Raw genomic sequence first — 23,552 nt, 5'->3', positions numbered from 1 at the left:
GAAATAGGTCCCTTGGTGGGCCTGGGACTCACAAGTCTGTCTGCTTGTGCTTATCATGAGTATTGGAAGTAAAGGTGTAGGCCACCACACCTAGTTACAAGATTTTTGTGTGATTCTTGAGAGTCCTCGGTCCCTTAAGGAGGAAGAGAACAACCTCCATACTGTTAAAAAAAACTGCCTATGAAAGCCTATATAAATGAAGATTAACTGAATTCGTACTTGTCCTAATTGCAGCTATTGTCAACTAAGCTTAGGCGTCAAAGACCCATCCTCAGCAAGCAAACGGATGCAGAGACAATAACCTCACAGAGCTTATTTCCGCTCAGTTTTGTTTTCAAATCATCCTTCAGCTACAGGGCCGGGGGTTCTGCAAGCCCCTAGGGATGAGATGGGAGAGGTCCGCAGGGTACCTCGCCATTTTAAGATCGGCCGCACGCACACAGGAGCGCGAACGCAGTCTCCAGGCGCGGTAACCAATGCCAGCACGTCTGCTCTTAGCCTAGCAACTCCGGGCCAATGAGCGGAGGGCTTTCTTTTGCCCTGTTCTCTCCCAGCCAATAGAAAATGTTCCTAACCCCGCCCCCTCTAGGAGCACAGAACTCAGGCCTCACTTCCGGGCCGCTGCGTATGTTGTCATAGCAACCATTTAACGTTAACTGGTTTGTAGTGTTTAACCTGGGGGCCTGGTGATTCCTGGGACCGTGCAGCCCTCATTCCCGGTCTCTTCCTGCGGCCGAAAGGCCAGAACGGGCCGGGGGAATCCGGCCTAGGCGTCCGCGGCGCCCGCTGCGAGCGGGATGGCTGCGGAAGAAGAGGACGAAGTGGAATGGGTGGTGGAGAGCATCGCTGGTTTCCTGCGAGGCCCGGATTGGTCTATCCCCATCTTGGACTTCGTGGAGCAGAAATGCGAAGGTAGGAACCAAACCCCGAACAAGCCGAATATAACCGTCTCTGCCTGCCGGGCCTAGGACAGTTTTGTAGAAGGAATTGCATACACCCCTTCCCGAGTGGGCCGTTCGTTTGCAGACGAGAAAGTGCGCACCAAGACCTCACCCACCCTGCTTGTCCTGAACACATTAGGCCTTAATCGCAGGTTCGTCCTGTCACTTCACTTCATCTTTCTACCCTGCAAAAGTGGACTGTTTGGGTAACCAGCATCTTCCCCAGTTATTTAGGAGAAGTGTCGTTTTTCTTCGAGTTGCTTCTGACCCATGAGATGTTGCCCTGTGGATGAAATGAAAACAAACATGACTCTTGCCATTGTATCTGCAAAGAAGGGCATTTGATTACTCCGGCAGGACCAAAGCAGGCAATAGGGAGGAAGACCTTTCTAACAAACGAGATATACAAAAGTGGAGTCCTTTTGAAGGATCATTATTGATGCTTTCTGGTCTGTTTATATCGTGTTCATATCCGAGTTTATATCGTAAAGACGAATTGGACTCTGTTCATAGAGAAGCAATCACAAACGATGTCCTACCCAACCTTTATCGTGGTTATTTGCCTATGCAATACTTGGAGGGTAGCAATATCTTTCATTGGAACTTGTGTCCTAGGTTAGAGGACTTAGGTTAGAGAGGACTACATTTGTTTGTGAAGAGCAGTTCGATAGGGCTGTGGTGAGTGAATGCAAGCTTCAGAGAACACGTTTTAGTGAAGGAAATCATTTATACACTTTTCCAGGATGAGTTGACCGTCTTGAAAAGGTAACAGGCGTTTGAAGTATCTGAATACATCTGACAGTGACTGTACTGCAGTGCAGGTTGTCTGAGATTCAGCTAACAAAGGGTTCTTATCCTGAATTGTCTTGCAAGACTTTTCTTGAACCCAAGGTTCTATGGACCTACCAAAGAAAGAATTTTGTTTGATCATTGAACCTTTTATTTTATTTTGTTAAAATTCAAACACCAGGCAACTTTTAAGGAGATTCAGAAAGCAAAGCAATTGACTTGTGTTCCTCTGTAGAATTTAGAGTGCTGTTAAGAGGTTGATGAGACACGGGAAAAGCCTGACCTCCTGCAGGAGGGATTGTGTCACCCATTGATTTTCATCTATCTTTGAGACTAAATCCTAAATAGAAATCATGTGGGGCATGGTTTCTCTTCTATCCACTTGTGTCAAGAGTGGCTACATCTTGGTAGTAACAGCACTAACAGCACTTTGCATTTTTTACAGAGAAGCAAAACTAGGGCTTACAAACACACCACAATGATGTGGTTTCAGAACTGAAAAGAGTTTAATTAGCATTTGTATTGAATGTATGTGAAGTGTCACAGAGGACAAATTGAAGTAAATAGAAGTGGCATCAGGAACACTTGGAATAACTTTATCCTTCACTTATGTGGGGCTGCTTCAGAACACTCAAAGATTAGTTCAGACAGTTCTTTGATATCAACATTTCAGTGTTCACTGTATTACCTTAGACCAGACACTGGGATACAAATGCTATCCTTGAAAAGTTTACAGTCTACCAAAGAAGGTACACAAATAAACAGTAAAATATAAAGTGTACATAAATGTAAAAAAAAAAAAAAAACAAAGAAAAACGATGCTGGAGCAAGAGTGTTTGTTGGCAGACCTGAGTCAACCCACAACCCACATGGTTGAAGGAGAATAGGCTTCTGCAAGGCCATTTGTAAGGTTATTGTATTTGTACTTAATTAAATGAGTTGTTCTTTTACGCTGTCCTATTATTTTCTTATAAATCTAGTTTTTGATGATGAAGAAGAAAGCAAATTGACCTATACAGAAATTCATCAAGAGTACAAAGAGCTGGTGAGTATTTTTCCCTTGATTTTTATTGTTTGAGATGGGGTATGATTATGCAGCCATGGCTGGTCTGGAACTCACTGTGTAGACCAGGCTGGCCTAGATCACCCAGAGCTCCATGTGGCTCTACCTCCCCAGTTCTGGGACTAAAGGTGTGTCCCACCACAGGGGCTCTGTATTGACTTTTAAGATTGTAAAAAAAAATTGCTTTTTAAAATTAAAATTCTTTGACCTTGTTTTTAAGATTTATTTGTTTTATGTGTATGTGTATTTGCTTGCATGTATGTGTACTATGCATGTGCCTGTGCTCACAGTGGTCAAAAGAGGGGTTTGGGTTCCTTATAACTAGAGTTATGGATGTCTGTGAGCCACCATGTGAGTGCTGAGAATCGAACTTGGGTCTTCTGGATCTGGACAGATGTTCTTACTTCATTATAGGAGTTCCTCCTTCCCAGTGGTGCTGACAGTATTTCTCTGAGCATTTTCTCACATGACTTTCCAACTCCTCGGTGTTAGACGCTGAGGAATGATTTACTGTGGTCATGCCGATGTCTTACTCTTACAGTTTTATTTAGCTGGGGCCTCTAGGCCAGTGTCTGTGCTCCCTTTCTTAGAGTGTTGTTGGGAATTTTATAGCCCCTGCATATTTAAAAGAAGGCAATGGGTAGAGGAGTCATGCCATGTTCATCTTCATAATTCTGGCTGGACTGTAGTAGAAGAAATTAAACTTCATGTGATTCTTTGCAAACAGACAAAAAAAAAAAAAAAAAAAAAAAAAAAAAACCTTCTAGTTAATTTATTAGTGAAAGACATTATTAGTTCTCTGTCTTGTATAATGGTTATTCCAAAAAGAATTCTAAACAGGCAGAATGACATTTAGAATTGTCCTATGTGCATTATAAAGGTTAATTCTTTTCCTTTTAGGTTGAAAAGCTGTTAGAAAGTTACCTCAAAGAAATTGGAATTAATGAAGATCAGTTTCAAGAAGCATGCACTTCCCCTCTGGCAAAGACACGCACATCACAGGTGTTAGCTTTTGTGTTTTACTCTGTTAATATTGAGATGTAACAGACATTCCAAGGCTTTCTTTAAATGTGTTTGATTGTGGAGCTATAAAAACTATTAGACATCAATCAAATTAGACATTGTGTGAGGTGGAGGCAGTCAGCTGCCATGGTCCTTCGTGACCACTTTAAGAAATAATATGAACTCATGGAATTAAAAATAAGCTTTCTGATTCCAGATTTGGGAATCACAAAGTTTATCCATGTATGTATGGGTCCATTTCTGTAGGACCCTGATAATTCTGTTGTTGCCTTTTCTCTATTTGTAGCAAATGTGCAGTCTCTAGTTCTGGGGCGTGGGGGGATGGGGGTTCCTTGTGGAACTATTTTTGTTTATTTTTATGTGAATTGGTGTTTTACCTACATGTGTGTATGCACACTGTGTGCATGCCTGGTGCCCGTGAAGGCCAGAGGGAGCTTTGACCCCCCTGGAATGGGGTTAGCGTTAGCTGTGAGCTGCCGTATGGGTGCTGGGAACGAACCTGGGGCCTCTATAGGAGCCACAGGTGCTTCTAACTGCTGAGCAGTTTCTCCACCTCTTAAGCAAACTGGACTGAGTGGCTAGTAAGTACATTTATATAAGAAATGTTTATTGAGCGTTCTTGTGAATTGATAGGCTGTTTAAACATGTTTGTTTGTTTTGAGACAGGGGCTTGTTGTGTAACTCAGGCCAGCTTCAAACCCATTGTACAGCTTGGGTTGGTCCTGAGCTCAGACTCTCCTGTTTTACCCTTGTAGGTTTGAGATTACAAGGGTCAGTCACCTTGCTCAGTTCCCTAGCTGCCACTTTAGACATCTTGTTGGTGTTATTTCCCTTTATCTTCTTGGCATCATTTGGCTTCATTCAATCTATCAGTGAAAAACCTAACAGCAGAGAAATGGGAAGTAGGCACTGCCCTGGGAGACTGAACATACATCCTAGGCATTCCAACTGCACGCCCTTGCTCGCTTTGCTTCCTGTCTTCTAGTAAATAGACTGACTACATTTGTTTAGCAAAACAGTCCATGAGGATTGCCTATTACGACATGCTAGGCTCTGTTTTCAGCTTTGTCCTTTTATATGTCCTGCCATCCATCCAGGCCCCTCATCAGCATGTGTGCACCTGGCTTTGCTGATACTAACTGTTTTAATTAGGGCTCCATCGATGTGAAGAGACACCATGGCCAAGGCAACTTTATAAGTAAAGGACAACATTAAATTGGGCCTGGCTTACACTTTCAGAGGTTCAGTCCATTATCATCATGGCAGGAAGCAAGGCAGCATGGCAGAGATGGTGCTGGAGGAGCCGAGAGTTCTACACCTTGATCTGAAGGTAATGAGGAAGACACTGGCATCCTCAGGCAGCTAGGAGGAAGCTCTCTAAGCTCATCCCCATAGTGATGCACGTTTTGCAACAAGGCCACTCATTCCATCAAGGCCACACCTCCTAATAGTGCCACTCCCTGGACCAAGTATATTCAAACCACCATACTACCCCCAGTACATTATTATCCTTTTTTTAGCCCAAGGAACTAAAAAAGTATAACTGCAAAACTTGTTTGCACCTTTCAGCCAGTATTGAAAGAGTCAGGGCTCAACATTTGCAGTAGTATTTCCTTTGAAGGGTTACTGTGAACCTTAAGAGATGATGTATGTCAAACTTTTAGTATAATGCCTGTGGGTGTTAAGTGGTTTCTAAGTAAATTGAAGCACTTCTTAATTAGCTGTGGCTATTTTGGTGGTTGATTAGCAGTGTGCTGACAGGCCAGGGTCATGGATTCAATCCTCTGTGGACTAGTCAGCATTATTCTCTGTAGAACAAGATCAGTCACCTGCTGCTGACTGGCAGCAGTGACTCAGCACTGGGCTGTCAGTACTCCTGAAATGCATCTTGGAGCACTGTGATGAGTGCTTCCCAGTCACTGCATTTTCACACATGATATCAGAAAATGAGTCCTAGTATGGCCAGTCTGGGTGCCTGAAATCCAGCTCAAGGAACATGAGTAGTTTAGGAAGTATTTTTTGTTTTGGTTGATCTGGTGTTGATTTTCTAAACTAGCTGCTGCTTTCATTGAATTGCACTGCTAAGGAGGACTTGCAGAAGGATGCTTTTGGTTTGTTTCAACATCATTAGGCCTGTAACACTGGTACTGCCATACTCATGTATTAAAGCAGCAAGAGTGGCAAGCAGTATAAACTAAAGCTTGCATACACGTGCACACAACTGCCTCCCCCCCAAAACAAACAAAACCCGACTTGCCTTGGTGGCCCACACCTTTAATCTTAGCACTCTAGAGGCAGAGGCAGGTAAGTTTACGAGTTTGAGGCCAGCATGGTCTATAGGATGCCAGGACAGAGAGGGCTACACAGAGACACCCTGTTTTGAAAAGCCAAAATCAAAATAGAATACAGCATCCCCCAAATATATATGTGTGTGTGTGTGTGTATGTGCATATACATATAATATATATACATATAATATATAATCCTTCTTAAAATATATACATATATTTGCATTTGTTTTGTATGTGCTCACATGTAAGTAGAGGTCATAGAAACACTTGGTGGAGTCAGTTCTCCTTCCATGTGGGCCCCAAGGATTGAACTTAGGTCCTTAGACTAGAGAGTGCTTTATTCAGCTCACCTTCAACAACTTGCTTTTCTGTTATGTGTAACTTGTAAAAACTTGTGGTTTTTTTAAATTGTGATTGTGCGTGTGTGCATGCACATAAAGGTTATAAAAAAGTGTAGTATAGCAAAAACCAGGTACTTCTCTATAGCAAAGAAAAGAAGTTTGTTTTGTTTTGATGTTTTAGTTGATTTACTTTTACTTTTGTCAGATGCAAACTAATACTGCAAAAGCATTTCAATATAATTTAGGAAAGTTATGCTTAATTTTAATAAGTGACATTATTGAGAAAAAAATATAGTATTTTCACTTAATTTCCAAAAGAACACATAACAGACACTATTATATATAAGTGCTAATTAATATAAAAATAGACTATTTTTAGAGCAATTTTAGGTTTATAGAATATTGAATGGATGTTTCATTTCTTAATATCTTATATTAGTGTAATATGTTTGACATACTATGGAACCAGGATCTATCTCTCTCTCTCTCTCTCTCTCTCTCTCTCTCTCTCTACATATATATATATACATATACACTGTTCATATATCCACTATCACAGCATCATAGAAAATAAAGCTTTCTAGGTCTGCATATTTTTCCCTCCTGGCCAATTCCCTGTCTCTTGACAATAATTTTTCTTTTCTTTTCTTTTCTTTTTTGAACTATTTCATAGCATTTTAAAATTAATTTTTTATTATTTACAGCAATTTAAAATTTAACATATTTTTGATTTTATTCTTCCCCTCTTCCAATTCCTTCTAGTTCCTCTCCCCTTTTATCTATCCAACTTTAAGTTCTTTCTCAAAAAACAAAAACCCCTCAAAACAACAACAAACCCCCAAAACCAAGTAAACAAAATAAAACTACACCAAGAAAGAAAACAAACTACCACACCACCATCAACAACAACAAAAAACCCAACACCTCAAACCCTACCTAACTGTAACCAAATAAAAGCACACACAAGAAAACCAGTGGAGTTCATTGTGTGTTGGTCAGCTGTTCCTGAACACACGTGAGGCCTGTCCTGGCATGGTTGGTCCAATGTTAGATGATACATTGGAGGAAACTGGTATTCCCTCTCCCAGCAGGTATAAGAGACAGTTCAGTTGTTCACATTCATCCTAGTGGCTAGGCCTTCCTTCCTTCCTTCCTTCCTTCCTTCCTTCCTTCCTTCCTTCCTTCCTTTGTTAAAAATATAATAAGATAAAATATAATAAGAATTAGGGCAGAAATAGACCAAATAGAAACAAAAAGAACCATTGAAAAAATCAACAAAACCCAGAGTTGGTTCTTTGAGAAAATCAACAAGATTGATAAACCCCTAGCCAGACTAATTAGAGGGCAAAGAGAGAGTATCCAAATTAACAAAATCAGAAAGGAAAATGGTGACATAACCACTGAAACTGAGGAAATTCAAGAAATCATCAGATCCTACTACAAAAACTTATACTCCACAAAATTGGAAAATCTGGAGGAAATGGACAAATTCCTAGACAGATACAAGATCCCAAAGTTAAACCAGGACCAAGTAAACCATCTAAGTAACCCTATAACACCTAAAGAAGTAGAAGAAGTCATCAAAAGCCTCCCAACCAAAAAAAGCCCAGGTCCAGACTGGTTCAGTGCAGAATTTTATCAGACATTTATTGGGGATATAACACCAATACTCTCCAAACTATTCCAAAAGATAGAATCAGATGGAATATTACCCAACTCATTTTTTGAGGCTATAATAACCCTCGTACCTAAACCACACAAAGACCCTACAAGGAAAGAGAACTTCAGACCAATCTCACTTATGAACATTGATGCAAAAATACTCAACAAAATCCTTGCAAACTGAATCCAAGAACACATCAAAACGATCATTCATCATGACCAAGTAGGCTTCATCCCTGGGATGCAGGGATGGTTTAACATAAGGAAATCCATCAATGTAATCCACCATATAAACAAACTCAAAGATCAAAATCACATGGTCATCTCACTAGACGCTGAGAAAGCATTCGACAAAATCCAACACCCCTTCATGTTAAAAGTCCTGGAAAGAACAGGAATCCAAGGTCCATACTTAAACATAATAAAAGCAATATACAGCAAACCAACAGCCAACATCAAACTTAATGGCGAGAAACTTGAAGCAATCCCACTAAAATCAGGGACTCGACAAGGCTGCCCACTCTTCCCCTACCTATTCAACATAGTACTGGAAGTCCTGGCTGGAGCAATTAGACAGCAAAAGGAGATCAAGGGGATACAAATCGGAAAGGAAGAGATAAAAACATCACTCTTTGCCGATGACATGATAGTGTACTTGAGTGACCCCAAAAATTCCAACAGAGAACTCCTACAGCTGATAAACAAGTTCAGCAAAGAAGCTGGATACAAAATTAACTCAAACAAATCAGTAGCCTTCCTATACTCAAAGGACAAACATGTGGAGAAAGAAATTAGGGAAAAGGTACCCTTCACAATCGTCACAAAAACTATGAAATACCTTGGTGTGACTCTAACTAAGCAAGTGAAGGACCTGTATGACAAGAACTTCAAACCTCTAAAGAAAGAAATTGAGGAGGATCTCAGAAAATGGAAACATCTCCCATGCTCATGGATTGGAAAAATCAACATCTTAAAAATGGCCATCCTACCAAAAGCAATCTACAGATTCAATGCAATCCCCATCAAAATTCCAACCCAGTTCTTCATGGAATTGGAAAGATCAATGTGCAATTTCATATGGAATAACAAAAGACCTAGAATAGTGAAATCCATCCTCAACAACAAAAAAACATCTGCGGGAATCACTATCCCTGACCTCAAGCTATATTACAAGGCAATTGTGCTGAAAACTGCATGGTACTGGTACAGAAATAGGCATGTGGATCAATGGAATAGAATAGAAGATCCAGAAATAAGCCCTCATGTATATGGTCACCTGATTTTTGACAAAGGAGCAGTAAACATTCAATGGAAAAAGGACAGCCTATTCAACAAATGGTGCTGGTCCAACTGGCACTCAGCATGCAAAAGAATGAAAATAGACCCTTTCTTATCTCCTTGTACAAAGCTCAAGTGTAAGTGGATCAAAGATCTCCACATTAAACCAGATACACTGAAACTATTAGATGAGAAAGTAGGGAAAACCTTAGAACACATAGGCACAGGAGAAAATTTCCTGAACAAAACACCAATGGCTCAAGCTCTAAGGTCAAAGATTAACAAATGGGACTTAATGAGATTGCAAAGTTTCTGTAAGGCTAAGGACATTGTCAAGAAAACAAAACGGCAACCAACAGAATGGGAAAAGATCTTTACCAATACCACATCAGATAGAGGCCTAATATCCAAGGTATACAAAGAACTAAAAAAGCTAGACACCAGAGAATCAAATAACCCTATTAAAAAATGGGGTACAGAGCTAAACAAAACGTTTTCAGTTGAGGAACACCGAATGGCCGAGAAACATCTGAGGAAGTGCTCCACATCCTTAGCCATCAGGGAAATGCAAATCAAAACAACCCTGAGATTCCACCTCATACCAGTCAGATTGGCCAAGATCCAAAACTCAGATGACAGCAGATGCTGGCGAGGCTGCGGAGAAAGAGGAACACTTCTCCACTGTTGGTGGGGTTGCAAGCTAATACAACCACTCTGGAAATCAGTCTGGCGATACCTCAGAAAATTGGATATAGTACTACCTGAAGACCCAGCTATTCCACTTCTGGGCATATTCCCCAGAGACACTTTAATACACAACAAAGATATATGCACCACAATGTTCATAGCGGCTCTATTTATAATAGCCAGAAGCTGGAAGGAACCCAGATGTCCTTCAGAAGATGAATGGATACAAAAATTGTGGTACATATACACAATGGAATACTACTCAGCCACCAGAAACAATGACTTAACCAAATTCTTAAGAAAATGGCTGCATCTAGAGAATATCCTGAGTGAGATAACCCAGTCACAAAAGAACAGACATAATATGCAGTCACTGATAGTGGGATGCTAACCCCAGAGGCTTGCACTCCCCCAGAAACAACTCACAGACTGTATGAAGTCCAAGAAATAAAACAAAACAAAACAAAAAAATATTTACAAAACAAGAAAACTTTAACTATTTCCATGTTACATTTTGTTTTACATGTACTTTATGCTCATTGTAACTATTAAGTTTTCAAGGCATACTTTCAAACCTTGAAAAAAATCAAGTACTGACTAAAAAATATATTCATATAGTTTTATGTAAAAATTATTTTAAAATCTGAAAAAAATGTACTGACGAAAATGTATTATTTTAAGCAAAAAATGTTTAAAATCTGTACATTTATCTTTGTTTTGAAAAATAAAGTTGTTTAAAAAAATATAATAAGAAAACAAACTATCGCTTCAAAGTCGGACAAGAAAAATCAACAGAAAAGAGCTCAAGAATTTGTACAAGAACCAGAGATCCACTTGTTCAAAGATCCACACTCAGGAGTCCCATAAAAACACTAAACTGGAAGCCATAGTATGTGGTCTGTAACTTTTTAGAAGCTTTGACATTAGTTATAGTATGTATTCAAGGCGTGTGTTTTGTTTGGCCTTATAAGAAATGGCCACTCTGCTTCCTAGCAGTGGGTTGAGACATATGTAGTTGATTTTAGAGGGTCTTGAAATGTTGGCGATATTAAAGGTTTCTGAACTGAAGTGTTTATGGCTGTGTGGACCTGTGAACAAGGCTTTACTACAGCCAGGATTCTAAACCTGCTCACTTCGTTCTCACTTCGCACTTTGCATGAGGCTGTGTGCCATCACAGAACACTGCCTCAAACACCTTGGCCAAATTAAAGACTATTTTATGTTATGAATTGTGGTATCTTTACTGTCAATAGATCCTGATTGTGCTTACAGAAACATAACAGTTTATAGAAAAAAAGATAATATTTTCTTATTGTTATTTTTTCAGCACATATCAAATTAGTATATTTTCAGATTTTATTGTTTTAGAATGTTTGATTTTAAAAATTGCTATTAGAGTTGCAGTGTTTCATAAAAACACTATTGAATGAATTTTGGCTTGAAATTAGGACAGAATTTCCAACAACTTCTGAAATAGGGCCTAATGGTACTTTCGCCATTTGTAGTACTTATTTATGTGGAATGGTATTCTCAGCATTGATGATTATAGAATCAAAACTTTCATCAATACCGAAGCAACCTGAAGTTGTATGTTCTCTAGTATCAAACATTCAACAGTGATTGATTTTTTTTTTTTTTTTGTAAAATAAGCACACCCATCTTATTAGTATGCAAATCTGCTCTTGCCCTTAACAAATAGAAAGTTATATTCATGGCACATGAACTTTTTGCTTTTGAATTTCTTTTCATGTGTGTTTATTTTGCCTGCATGTGTATCTGTGTGCCATGTGCATGCCTGTGTCCATGGAGTCCGGAAGAGGGCATCAGATCCCCTGGGGCTGGAGTGATAAGTTGTGAGGTGCCATGTGATTTCTGGGAACCAAATCTGAATCCAGACAATGCTTTTACTCATTGAGCTTTCTTTTCTAGGCCCCTGAATATTTTCCATCTTTGGAAATAAGGTCTCATGTATCCCAGGCTAGTCTCCAGTTCACTGTATAGCTGAAAATGACCTTGACCTTGATCCCCTTCCTTCCACCTCCCAAGTGCTGAGATTGGAGACTATCACATTTGGGTTTATGCAGTGCTGAGGACCAAACCCAGGGCTTTTTACATGCTAGATAAGCACCCACCAACTGAGCTATCCTCAGTCAAAGACTGGGCTGGAAAAATGGCTCAGCAGTTGAGAGCATTGGCTGCTCTTCCAGAGGTCCTGAGTTCAAATCTCAGCAACAAAATGGAGGCTCACAGCCATCTGTAATAAGATCTGGTGTCCTCTTCTAGTGTGTCTGAAAAAAAAAAAAAAAGAAATAGCTACGGTGTATTTATATGTAATAAATTATCTTTAAAAATAAAATAAAAAAGATTTACTAGCAGTAAATGTTTGATTTGATTTGGGTTTAAACTTTTTTTTATTATCTTTAACTATGTATATGTAGGTATATGTCTGTGTGAGGGTTTTGTGCACCAAGTCCAACTGCACTCAGAGGCTGAGGTGTTAGAGCTCCTAGAGCTGGAATTACACATTTTGCAGATTTTATAGATGGGTGCTGGGAACTGAACATGGGTCCTCTGGAAGAGCAGCAAGTGCTCTTAACTGCAGAGCCATGTCTCCAGCCCCAAACAAAAAAAAAAGTTTTACTTCTTCCTTCCCAACTAGTTAAAACCAAAACCAAAATCAAAAACCAAACCTATTTTATTAGGTAATTGTGAGTAGGTTATCTTTGCCTTATTTTTTATCTTAGTGGGGAAGATTCTGTTGAAGATGATGTTAGCTGTGGTTTTTAAACATCTTTTTTTCCCCCTTGAGGTAGGGTCTTGAGTAGCCTAGGTTGGCCTTAGACTCACAATGTATCCCAGACTGGCCTTGAACTTCTTATGGTCTTGCCTGTACATGCCAAAAGTTGGGATTACAAGCATTCACACCAAACTGTGTTTAACTGTCTCAGGTCCTGAAGAGATGGCTCAGCTGTTAAGAGCATCTACTGCTGTTGCAGAGGCCCCAGGTTTGGTTCCCAACATCCATGTAGAGTGGCTCATAGCTGTCTATAACTCTAGTTCTAGGGGATATGAACCCCCCTTTTTTGGCCCATGAACTTACACAGGTGCGTACACACATAAATTTTTTAAAAATAAATGTTGGAAATAGGTGATCTTTACAAGGTGAGGAAACTTATGCCTATTCCCATTTGCCAAGAAGGTTTTGGTATGTTTTAAAAGCATGAATGGTTGTCAAATTTTATCAGAGGCTCTTTTTAAAAAAAAATATTTATTTACTCATTTATTTAAATGTAGGAGTTCTGTGTCTACTTGCTAAAGAGGGCATCAGGTCTCATTATACTTTATAGATGGCCTTGAGCCACCATGTGGTTGCTGAAATTGGACTCAGGACCTCTGAAAGAGCAGCCAGTGTTCTTAACCACTGAACCATCTTACCAGCTGCAGAAACTCTTTTCTATGTTTATTGATAGGGTCAATGGCAGTCTTCAGTCTATATAGTGAGTTATTTTTAAATGTTGATCTACTTTGAGTAATTAGAAAAAAAAATCCCAGGTTGTTATTCTATTTATACATTGCTGAAATCAGTTTGCTAAAATTCTTTTGGGCATATTTTTATCTCTGAGCTTTAGTTTTTTCTTTCTTGTAAAGTCTTTGTATGATTTTGGAATTAGGGTAGTATTGGCCTCAGGAAATGAGTTAATATGCATTCTCTCTCTGAGAACTCTAGAAGAATTATAGAGAAGTAGTATAATCTCTTGCTCATTTGTTAGGTGGATTTTTTTTTAAACTCATCTTGACTTTTCTGTTTTATACAGTTACCAGTTATTTTTTTCTTTTGTCTTTCTTCTTCTTTTTCCTCCTCCTCCTCCTCTTCCTCCTCCTTTCCTTATCTTTTTCATTTTCGTTTTTCAAGATGGGATTTCTCTGTGTAGCCCTAGCTTTCCTGAAACTTACTTTGTAAACTAGGCTGGCCTCAAACTCATAGAGAACCTCTTGCCTCTACCTCCCAGGTCCTGAGATTAAAGGCATGTGCCACTACTCTCTGGTTGATTAATCTTTTAAGTAGGCATGATAAATAAATTTATCTGTCCATATCATCATATAACAGCTTATTATCATAGTGTGAGTTTTGGCAAACTGTGGTAATCAAGTTTGGGCACAAAGTTGTTACATCCCTTTTTGTTAAAATTTATTTAACTTTATTTATATAAGTATACTGTTGCTGTTAGACACACTAGAAGAGGGCATCAGATCTCATTACAGATGGTTGTGAGCCACCATGTGGTTTCAGGGAATTGAATTCAGGACCTCTGGAAGAGCAGTAAGTGCTCTTAACCTGTGAGCCATCTCTCTAGCCCTTATTACATATTTCTTTATTATTCTTTTAATGTTTATAGCTCAACAGTGATAGCCTATCTTACATTTTTTTATATCTGATCATACTGAGAATTCTTAAATATGGTGTTAGCTGTGGTTTTTATTTTTCTTACTTTAGTTTTCTTGAGATAGGGTCTTGAGGAGTCTAGGCTGGCCTCAAAATCACAATGTAGCCCAGATTGGCTTTCAGCAGAGAGCTCTTCTAGAGAACCTGAATTTATTCACATTAGGTGGCTTACAGCAACTGTAATTCTAGCTCCAGGGACCTTTTCTAGCCTCTAGGGATACCTGTACTCACATACACAGATGTGTTGTGGTAAAAATTAAAAAAAGGTTCTGTGCTATGGTCCCATGGTCTCTCTCCGCGGGACCTCACACACCGGGGAGCCACTACAATGTGGAACCAAGTGCAATTCCCTAGATGGTTAGTTACCAAGCCTGGCACCCACACATCTCATTCCACTGCCCAGTGCGCCCTCACCTCTCACAGGTAACAGAGCTGGAACTGCACACCCAGTAAAAACATGACTCAACAATCAGTAACTTATCAAACAGATTTATATGTTAAATTCTCAATCCACAATCCCTTTATATAATAACCTTACAACCTTTTGACAAAGTTATAAACCATCCACCTAGATAAGATAAGATAAATTGACCTACAGAAATCTATCCCTTAGATGGCCATTCAGAGCAGTACGGAGGAGATGGGACTTCTTTGTCTTCCATCTTGAATCTCCCACTTCTCCTTCTCATTTGAATATTTGCTACTACCACCAAGATCTGCACCTGTGGTGATTCCACCCAGCCCGAGCACAAGGCTTCAAGGCTTACCGCAGGGGCCCTCCTGCTCATTATGGCATAAAACACATAATTGCAACTAATAAAAATAAAACTTTAAAAAAGACCAGAACAGTTACTTTAATTCTTACTTTTTATTTTATAAAATGTTACTTACGTAATTTAATACTATGTGAAACAGTTGGTAGTATATTTGTTTTATTCAGAGGCAAACATTAAAAAAAATTATGTGTTTCTGTGTACCATGTGTGCAGGGCCTGTAGAGGCTAGAAGAGGGTGTTGTATGCACTGGTACTGGACTCACAGATGGTTGTTAGCTATAATATGGGTGCTTGGAATTGAATCTGGGTACTCTTAACTGTGGAGCCATCTCTCTAGGCCCAGAGACATTTTTATATCATAATATATTTAAATGAGGTTGTTTTGTATAATTAATAGTGTTGTTTCATTGGTACTTTTTTCTAAGTGACCTATAAATCAGTGTCCTATTTTACTACTATTTTACTATTTTTCAGAATCATAGAGTCCATGAAACACTGTATAAATGCTCTGTTCTTTTTATCGGTGGCTATCCAGGGTCACAGAGCCACTAGTGCCTATAGTTACATTTGATGTAGGCTTTTGGTATCAAGACTCTTTTCCTTCCCTAAGATGCCAATGTTTCTGAAACCTTAATGTTTTAATAATTAATTTGTAGAGATATGTGAACACACATCCTGTAAAGATAGTTTTTTATGTCTGAAACAGGGCCCAAGAATATGCTTTATTAACAATCATTTTTCCCTTGGGTCAAAGGTCACAGTTACAAGTTCAATCTTTAACTAACTGTTAGAAAATTTGTTTGACACTTTGCTATCAATAGCAGTGTCCATAGTGGGGCATGGCGGCTCAGACCTGTAATTCCAATATTTTGTCTCAGGAGGCAAATTATAATTGAGTTTGAGGCCAACCTAGGCTACAGAATGAGAACTTGTCTCAAAAGGCCAAAAATTAGACTAGCAATGCCATTTTAAAAGTTAGATAAAGTACTCAGTGTTAGTAATAGGCCAGAAACCCAGCCCCCAAAAGGGGTTCAGACAGAAGCTGTCCATATTGGCTTTAGTACTCTTAGCTCATGTTTGCCATCCGCTGCCTTCAGCTCTCTGAAGACCCAGGCAGAATTTAAGGAAGCATTGTATTTTTTTCTTCAGAGTGTACTCCTTGAAGATGCCACTGAGAACCATTCTTGCTTTTATCTTGTTACACTGCACATTTAGAATGTGTTGAGTTGGTTGGCTCACTGGGGAAAGGGCTCTTCTGTTTCAAATGGAATTCTTTGGTGAAGTGTCTGGCCTGGCGGTCTTTGTAAGAACATTGCTTTGCCTTCTAGAAAACAGTACCCTCTTGGTTACTTCTGCCTGATTTTGTGTGGTCAGCTTTTCCGTTCATTTCAGGCAGAGCTGAAAATCAAATTCTGCTAAGACAAGACCTGAGTGCTTCTTTGGGGTGTTTCTACGCATTTCAGTTCTTATTCTGCTTATTAATTAGCTTAGGAATTACTTTGTTCTTGGCAATATGTAACATTACTAATAGTTAAGGAAATATGTATGTAATATAATGATATTTTTATTATTTTTAAAGATTTATTTATTTTTATCTTATGTGTAAGGGTGTTTTGCCTGTATGGATGTCTGTGTACCACGTGTGTACCTGCTGCCCCCAGAAGAGGCTATCAAATCCCCTAATATTGGAGTTACAGATGTTATGAGCCACCATGTGGGTGCTGGGAATTGAACCTGGGTCCTCAGCAAGGGCATTATTGAGCCATTGCTCCAGTCTCACTTTAAAAAAAAAATTAATTATGTGAGTACACTGTCTTCAGACACACTAGAAGAGGGCATCAGATCTCATTATAGATTGTTGTGAGTCACCATGTGGTTGCTGGGATTTAAACTCAGGACCTCTGAAAGAGCAGTTATTGCTCTTAACCACTGAACCATCTTTCCAGCCTTTTCATAATTCCTAATCTAATATATATATATACATATATATATATATATATCTTATAGGATTTCATTTTTATTTGTTTACTTTCTGAATTAAATCCACAGTAAACTTCAGGAGATGGGATATAATTGGTCTGAAAACCAAATGTGGATACTGAGATGGCAGCGTTAGAAATGTGAGCCAGGTGGCTGTGTTTCCATTTAACTCTAGCTGGCTTGGAGAAGGAGTCTGTATCTGTCTCCTGGACGCTTGCAGGTTGAATGAGGTAGCTCACGAGAACCCTGTTTTAAAGGCTTAATTTTTTTTTTGAAGATGTAAAAAACAAATCTTAGTAGGGTATAGCTATGTACTCTGTGATGCCAACACTTGGGAGGCCAAGGCAAGAGAATTAGGAATTTGAGGCCAACCAGGGCTACACAATGAAACCCTATTGCTGTGGTTTTTAATCCTAATTTGTCTACTTGAGTCACCTAACCATGATAATGATGTAATATCCATGAATTAGTGTGCTGCTTTTCAGTGGAAATGATGATTTGAATGTGGATTAATTTAGTTTCCAGACTTAAGTCTTCATTTAACCTTCAGACTTCCTCCCACAGGCCATTTTGCAGCCTGTGTTGGCAGCAGAAGATTTTACTATCTTCAAAGCAATGATGGTCCAGAAGAACATTGAAATGCAGCTTCAAGCCATCCGAATCATCCAGGAGAGGAATGGTAAAATGCTCGTTAGGAGTCTAAGTACTAACTGAATTTGTTTTTTATTCTAAAAGTCTTAAACATAGTTAGCTACCTTTTATGCATTTATTTCAAATGTGAAAATCTTTGTAAAAGATTTAAGAAAGTAAAATTTCTAATTTATTATATGGCATCTCAAAGGAAGAAGACAATTTGATTTATTGATGCTTTAGTTTTGTGAGAGCTTGCTTCTTTGCTCACCCATTTTGTTAGTTTAGTGTCGGGCTGTTGTCACTGTTATGTTAGAGTAGGTGACTACTCTACTGCTTGTCACTGTTAAGACCTTAGTAGGAAGTGGTTCTGTGTCAGTAAGCACTGGGTCAGCCGTCATGGCTCTGGGGTGGGACCTGGTCGTCTGTATCTCTAACAGGCTTCCAGGTGTTGCTGGAGCTGTTGATCCTGGCCCCAGTAGTGGCTAGCACTTTCCTAGTATGGCAGCAGATTGTTTTAGTGTTTCGTGAACGTATGGGAGCTATATTTAGTTGTGGAGTTTGACCTAAGGGTGTGGAATGTGCAATATCTAGGGTATTTTTATTTTGGGGGAGAAACATTTGTGCCATGGTGCACATGTGTTGCTCAGAGGACAGCTTCCAGGAATGGATCTTAGGAATAAAACTTAGGTCACTGAGCCATCTCACCAGCCCCAACAAATAGGTATTCTGTGGATCTGAGACAAATAACAGAATGTTGTAGACTTTTGGTCACGTGAGCAGAGCCTTACCCTTTGGAGCCAGCCACTACCTTCGCTGTGCTTTAAAGTTAAGCTCCTTTTCACTGTGGGTCATAGGGCTGATATCTATTGTTAAGGGACTGAAGAATGTGTTACAATGTGGTTACTTTGAAGTAAATACATTTGGAGGAGTATGTCTTTTTTTGTTATTCTTCCATTCTTTGTTTTGTGAAGTCCTCTCTTCTCACTACTCCTGAAACTAAGCTTTAATGTGCTTTATGGGCTGACTGCTTTACATTTGTAAGGCTTTTTTGAGAGGACAAGTTTTAATAAAAGAAACAGTGAACTTGACCAGTGGACTATAGTTTTCCAGTTTGGCATTTAAGGAAACTTGATTTTTATAAAAAGAGCAAATACTTGTGCAGTTTACATTAGCTACATGTTTCAAATTGCCAATAATAGTGCACCCCAGTGAGACTGGTGTGAGCAACTAGACACCAGTCTCTGTCTTGTTAGTCAGGCTTCTGTTGTGATGAACAAAGCCGAGCTGAGGAGGACAGGGTTCATTCAGCCTATACTTTCTGAACACTGTCCATCGTGAAGGGACGTCAGGACAGAACTCAAACAGGGCAGGAACCTGGAGGCAGGAGCTGATGGAGAGGCCGTGGAGGGTGCTGATTACTGGTGTGCTCCACCCACAGTGGGCTGGCACCCATTAAGAAAATGTCCTGCAGCCAGATTTTATGGAGGCATTTTCTCAATTGAAGTTCCCTCCTTAGTTAACTCTAGCACAGTCTCTCACACGAAGAAGTCAAAATAAGGAAGACAAGTCCAGAGTTGGTTATTCTGGTGCTCAGTGATGCTTTTAAGGCCCTGACATCCGCCGTATTTATACTGTCATCCCTGCCTCTTTTCTTCTGCTTCCAGTGCAGACTCAGTGTTTTGTGAGGAAAGGAATGTTTCCTGTCTGAATTTCTTTTTGTAAGAAAGGTGACATTTCTTTTGAGCCCTCTGGATTGGGTCACTTGCCTTAAACTGGACGGCATAAGAACATTGTGATAGCTGAACCTATTCAAATGCCACTCTTCTGAGGTGGGGGAGGGTTCGATCTCTTAGTGATGGCTGCCTGATGACTGCATAAAACATGCATCATTGGAGAAGGGATGGATGATGTGGGTAATTACTGCTGTCAGCGCACACTATGGGGTGGTTTGCCCTTTGTCTAAATTTAAACTAACATTTGCATCCAAGGATTTGGAAATTTTATGTCTTGTAAGAAAAATCCAAAGGCTTTCTGGGGTTTTGTTCTCAAATGATTTAGAGAAAATGCAATTTTGATGACTTAAAGGATTTCATGCAGTTGCATTGTTCCTTACTGCTCTTAATTCTCCATAGAAAGGTTGCTAGGAGGAAAAGGATTTTATACCTTTGGCTGAGCAAAATTGTGCTTCAGAGTGATGAGTTTACACGTGTGAGTTTTCTGGTGTGATGCCAGCTGTGGTTTCCAGGTGAAGCGTACATGGATTTTTCTTCTTTACAAAGGACTGCTATTAACTCAGTACAGTGTTTAGCCCAAAATGCACGTGAACATCAAGGGAATTATGATGATAAAATTATGTTAGAGCTAATCCAGAATCGCACTGCATATTCACTTGCATGAAGAAATAGAGGGTAAAATAAAGGTGCACTCTGCTAGTGCTGTAGAACACCGAGAGCACTGGGAACCGCCTGCCTTATCAGGGAGCTACAATCAGTGAAAGCAACAATTAAAATGACTTCCTGTCAGTTTGTGTTTGCAGGGGCGAGGGGAGTGTGGGATGGGGTGTAGCACAATTGTGATTTAAAGATATTGCCAATACTGAACTTGATTCAAGGGCAGAGATAGTATCTTTATGTTCAGCACAAGTTTAGCACATAATAAACAGGGCCTTTTCACTAACATCATAGTTCAGATGGAGAACTTCAGTCACCCTCTAACCTCTTCTCACTTAAGGCTCCCCTTTAAAAGCAGGCTGTTAGCCTGGCTAAGTGGTGTATCAGTAGGATCCTCAGATGCAGTGTGACAGTGGAAGATCATAATGTCTGTGTTCTTAGTGCCATATAGTTTTCTCAAGTTTAAAAATGTTTTTAAGTTAAGTAATTGTGTGTGTGAGAGATAGAAATAGATTGGTTGCTAGAGAGAGAAAACATGAGTGCCACTATGATGTGGAGGTCAAAAAAAAAAAACAAAAAAAAAACAAAAAAACCTTAGAGTTCTCTTCTTACTATGAGGGTCCCAGGACTCAAGGACTCAAACTCAGGTCATTAGACTTGGTGCAAGGGCCTTTCCCTGCACAGCCATGGCTCCCCCACTCCAGCTTTTTTTTCATTTTTTTTTTTTGGTCCTGGGAATTGAGCCTATGCATCATACATGCTTGTTAAGGGTTCAACCACTGAGATACGTATTGGTTTCAGTCATTGATATTTTAGATAGTAAACACAAGTTATTACTTTAGTCCCTAAAAGTGAGAAATTTAAACAGAAGATAATTAAAAAGATAAGGCTTGGAATTTCTTAAAAATGATACATTGTAAACTAATTTGTACTTGATGGACCCTAACAGTGAGAAGAGTGTTTTCAGTTGAGTATTTGGTTTTGAGCAGGTGTGTTACCCGACTGCTTAACTGACGGTGCAGATGTGGTCAGTGACCTTGAACAAGAAGAGATGAAAATTCTAAGAGAGGTCCTTAGGTATGTGTTTTCAACTGTTTTTGAATGAATTGTTAGTATTGTTGTATATGATATGAATGTGTGTGAACATTACCCTAGAAAATACTTCTAACTAGCAAGACCAACAAAATGATTTTATAAAGCTATGTATACACAGCTTAAGTGACCCTTATCCAAATGCTCAATGTTTCAGATTTTGGAATGAGCAACTCTAATCAGAAAATCTGAAATCCAAACCTGAAACCTTTTGAATATTCTATTTCTGTGCCAACATTTTCTTATTTTAGAGCATTTTAGATTTCCATGTTTGATGTCCAATTTATATTATATTTAATTGAGAGAAAAATATTTTCATCTCACTTATCCTGGATCAGTCCATTTGAGATTTCCCTGTCCTCCCCACCCCCACACATCCTTTATCATAGGATTAAGGACTAGCCACCAATGGAATAAAACTCTAATAGAATCCATAATTGATGGGAAGGGTGGAGTGTGACCTGAGCAGAGCTGAGCAGAGCAGAGCTTTCCCTATCTGCTGGATCTCAGTATTAGAGGCCACTCGTGCTGGTGTTGCCAAGCAGGAGGTTGGGCATCTGACAGCTGAGGAGTGAGTACAAGAGTTGAGCTCAGATAGGTACTTGCCAATCACTTCTTCATCTCAAACAGATGCTTGGCATGGGGTGTGCCACCCTTTAATCAAGACAGGCTAGTAAGCATAATTTCCTCTTGTAGTCATTGTGGAATTTTGCAAGGGAAGGGTCAGAGCTGCATGTAATTTTTAAATCTGTGAGAATGTGTTTGGCTTAGAAGAGGAGGATACTTGTATTTACTGTGTAGAAAGATTAACTTAGTGGCAACCCAGTTCCAAGGCTCAGAACTTAGTTTAGGTTGTGGGAACATGACCCTTCCCTGACATACCCTGCCTTGTGGTAGGGGCAGATGGGAACTTGAGTTTCCAGGTGTGTGAAAGGAAGTGTATTTGTCTAGAGGACTGGTAAAGTTTTGACTGGTTGCATTGACTGACTATAGACCAGGCTGACCTTGAACTCACTGTAGCCAAGGATTACCTTAAATTCTGAAACCTTCTGCCTCTGCCTTCCAAGTATTGGGATTTATAGGCATGTCCCTAGTACTGGCCAGAATGAGTCTTTCCTAAAGGAGTTTGTCATTGAAATGTGGGTTTAGACCATTCATTTGTATGCTAACGTAAGAAAAAGCGTTAAGGATTTCAAATCTGTTTGTCGTTCAGCTAGAATTCATAAGGTGAACTGTACTGATATTCTGCTGTCTGTTACAGGGTTGTACAGATAGCCTTCTCTATCAATGTGAGTTCAAGGCCAGGCTGATCTTCATAGGGAGTTCTAGGACAGTCAGGGCCATAGGGAGATCCTGTTTCAACAAAACAAATTTACTTTTTATTTTAATTTTATTTTATATATTTCAGAAAATCAAAAGAAGAATACGACCAGGAGGAAGAAAGGAAACGGAAAAAGCAGGTGCTCATGGGTTGAAAATGAAGCAGAAGTGTATCTCCGTGCCATTGCCAATCATTAAGTCTACATTTGTCTTTTACTGTGAACATTTAAGCTTCTGTAGAGCACCTCAGAGTAGTCAGATTTTTCTTGGGAAGTCAAAGAAACTTCCCAAACTTTAAACATTTATCCTTCAAACTTTTGGTCTGTGCAGGTTCTGTGTGTGACATATGAATGTTTACATGTGTGAGTACGCATGCTTGTAACTGCACACACGGCCGTGTGTGTGTGTGTGTGTGTGTGTGTGTGTGTGTGTGTGTGTCTGTGTGTGTTGTGTGTGTTGATGTCAGATGGCCTCTATATTGAAGCAGGGTCTCTTGCTGAGCCCAGATCCTGTTTGTTGGGGGAATACCTTGTTCATCGTTTACTCAGGGATTAAAGGTTAGCTGCCATGCGTATCTGACTTACATGTGCTGTTTGGGGGATGTGAGCTCTGGTCCTTATGCCATGTGGCAAGAACTACCCACTGGGCAGTTTTCCCAGTCCATTTTAAAAAAAGTTTACTTGTTTGGCAGTTTCACCAATGTATACAATGTACTTTGATCATGCTCACTTCTGTATCGTCTTTAGTCCTTTCTCTTCCTAGCAAGCCCCTTACTTTCCCGAGTTTAATTAGGACTGCTTACATGAGAACTGGTGTGAGGTTACTTTCTTCATCATGGGCTCC

General features: G+C 39.6%; 1 protein-coding gene across 1 annotated transcript in view; it reads left to right on the top strand.

Moving 5' to 3' along the window:
* Positions 1–633: 633 nt before the first annotated feature.
* CFAP36 (cilia and flagella associated protein 36) overlaps positions 634–23,552 on the top strand; it is a 29,847-nt gene continuing 6,928 nt past the window's right edge. The window contains exons 1-6 of the mRNA XM_080925030.1: positions 634–912; positions 2,711–2,775; positions 3,694–3,795; positions 17,839–17,953; positions 21,287–21,374; positions 22,798–22,849. Of these exons, the coding sequence (XP_080781156.1) occupies positions 798–912; positions 2,711–2,775; positions 3,694–3,795; positions 17,839–17,953; positions 21,287–21,374; positions 22,798–22,849 (537 nt within the window). The 5' untranslated portion in view covers positions 634–797. The remainder of the gene's footprint in view (positions 913–2,710; positions 2,776–3,693; positions 3,796–17,838; positions 17,954–21,286; positions 21,375–22,797; positions 22,850–23,552) is intronic.

Source organism: Micromys minutus, assembly GCF_963924665.1.
Source record: "Micromys minutus genome assembly, chromosome: 1".
In the NCBI taxonomy this organism is placed as follows: domain Eukaryota; kingdom Metazoa; phylum Chordata; class Mammalia; order Rodentia; family Muridae; genus Micromys; species Micromys minutus.
The sequence above is the reverse complement of the archived record's forward strand: the minus strand, read 5'-3'. Positions and strand labels throughout refer to the sequence as shown.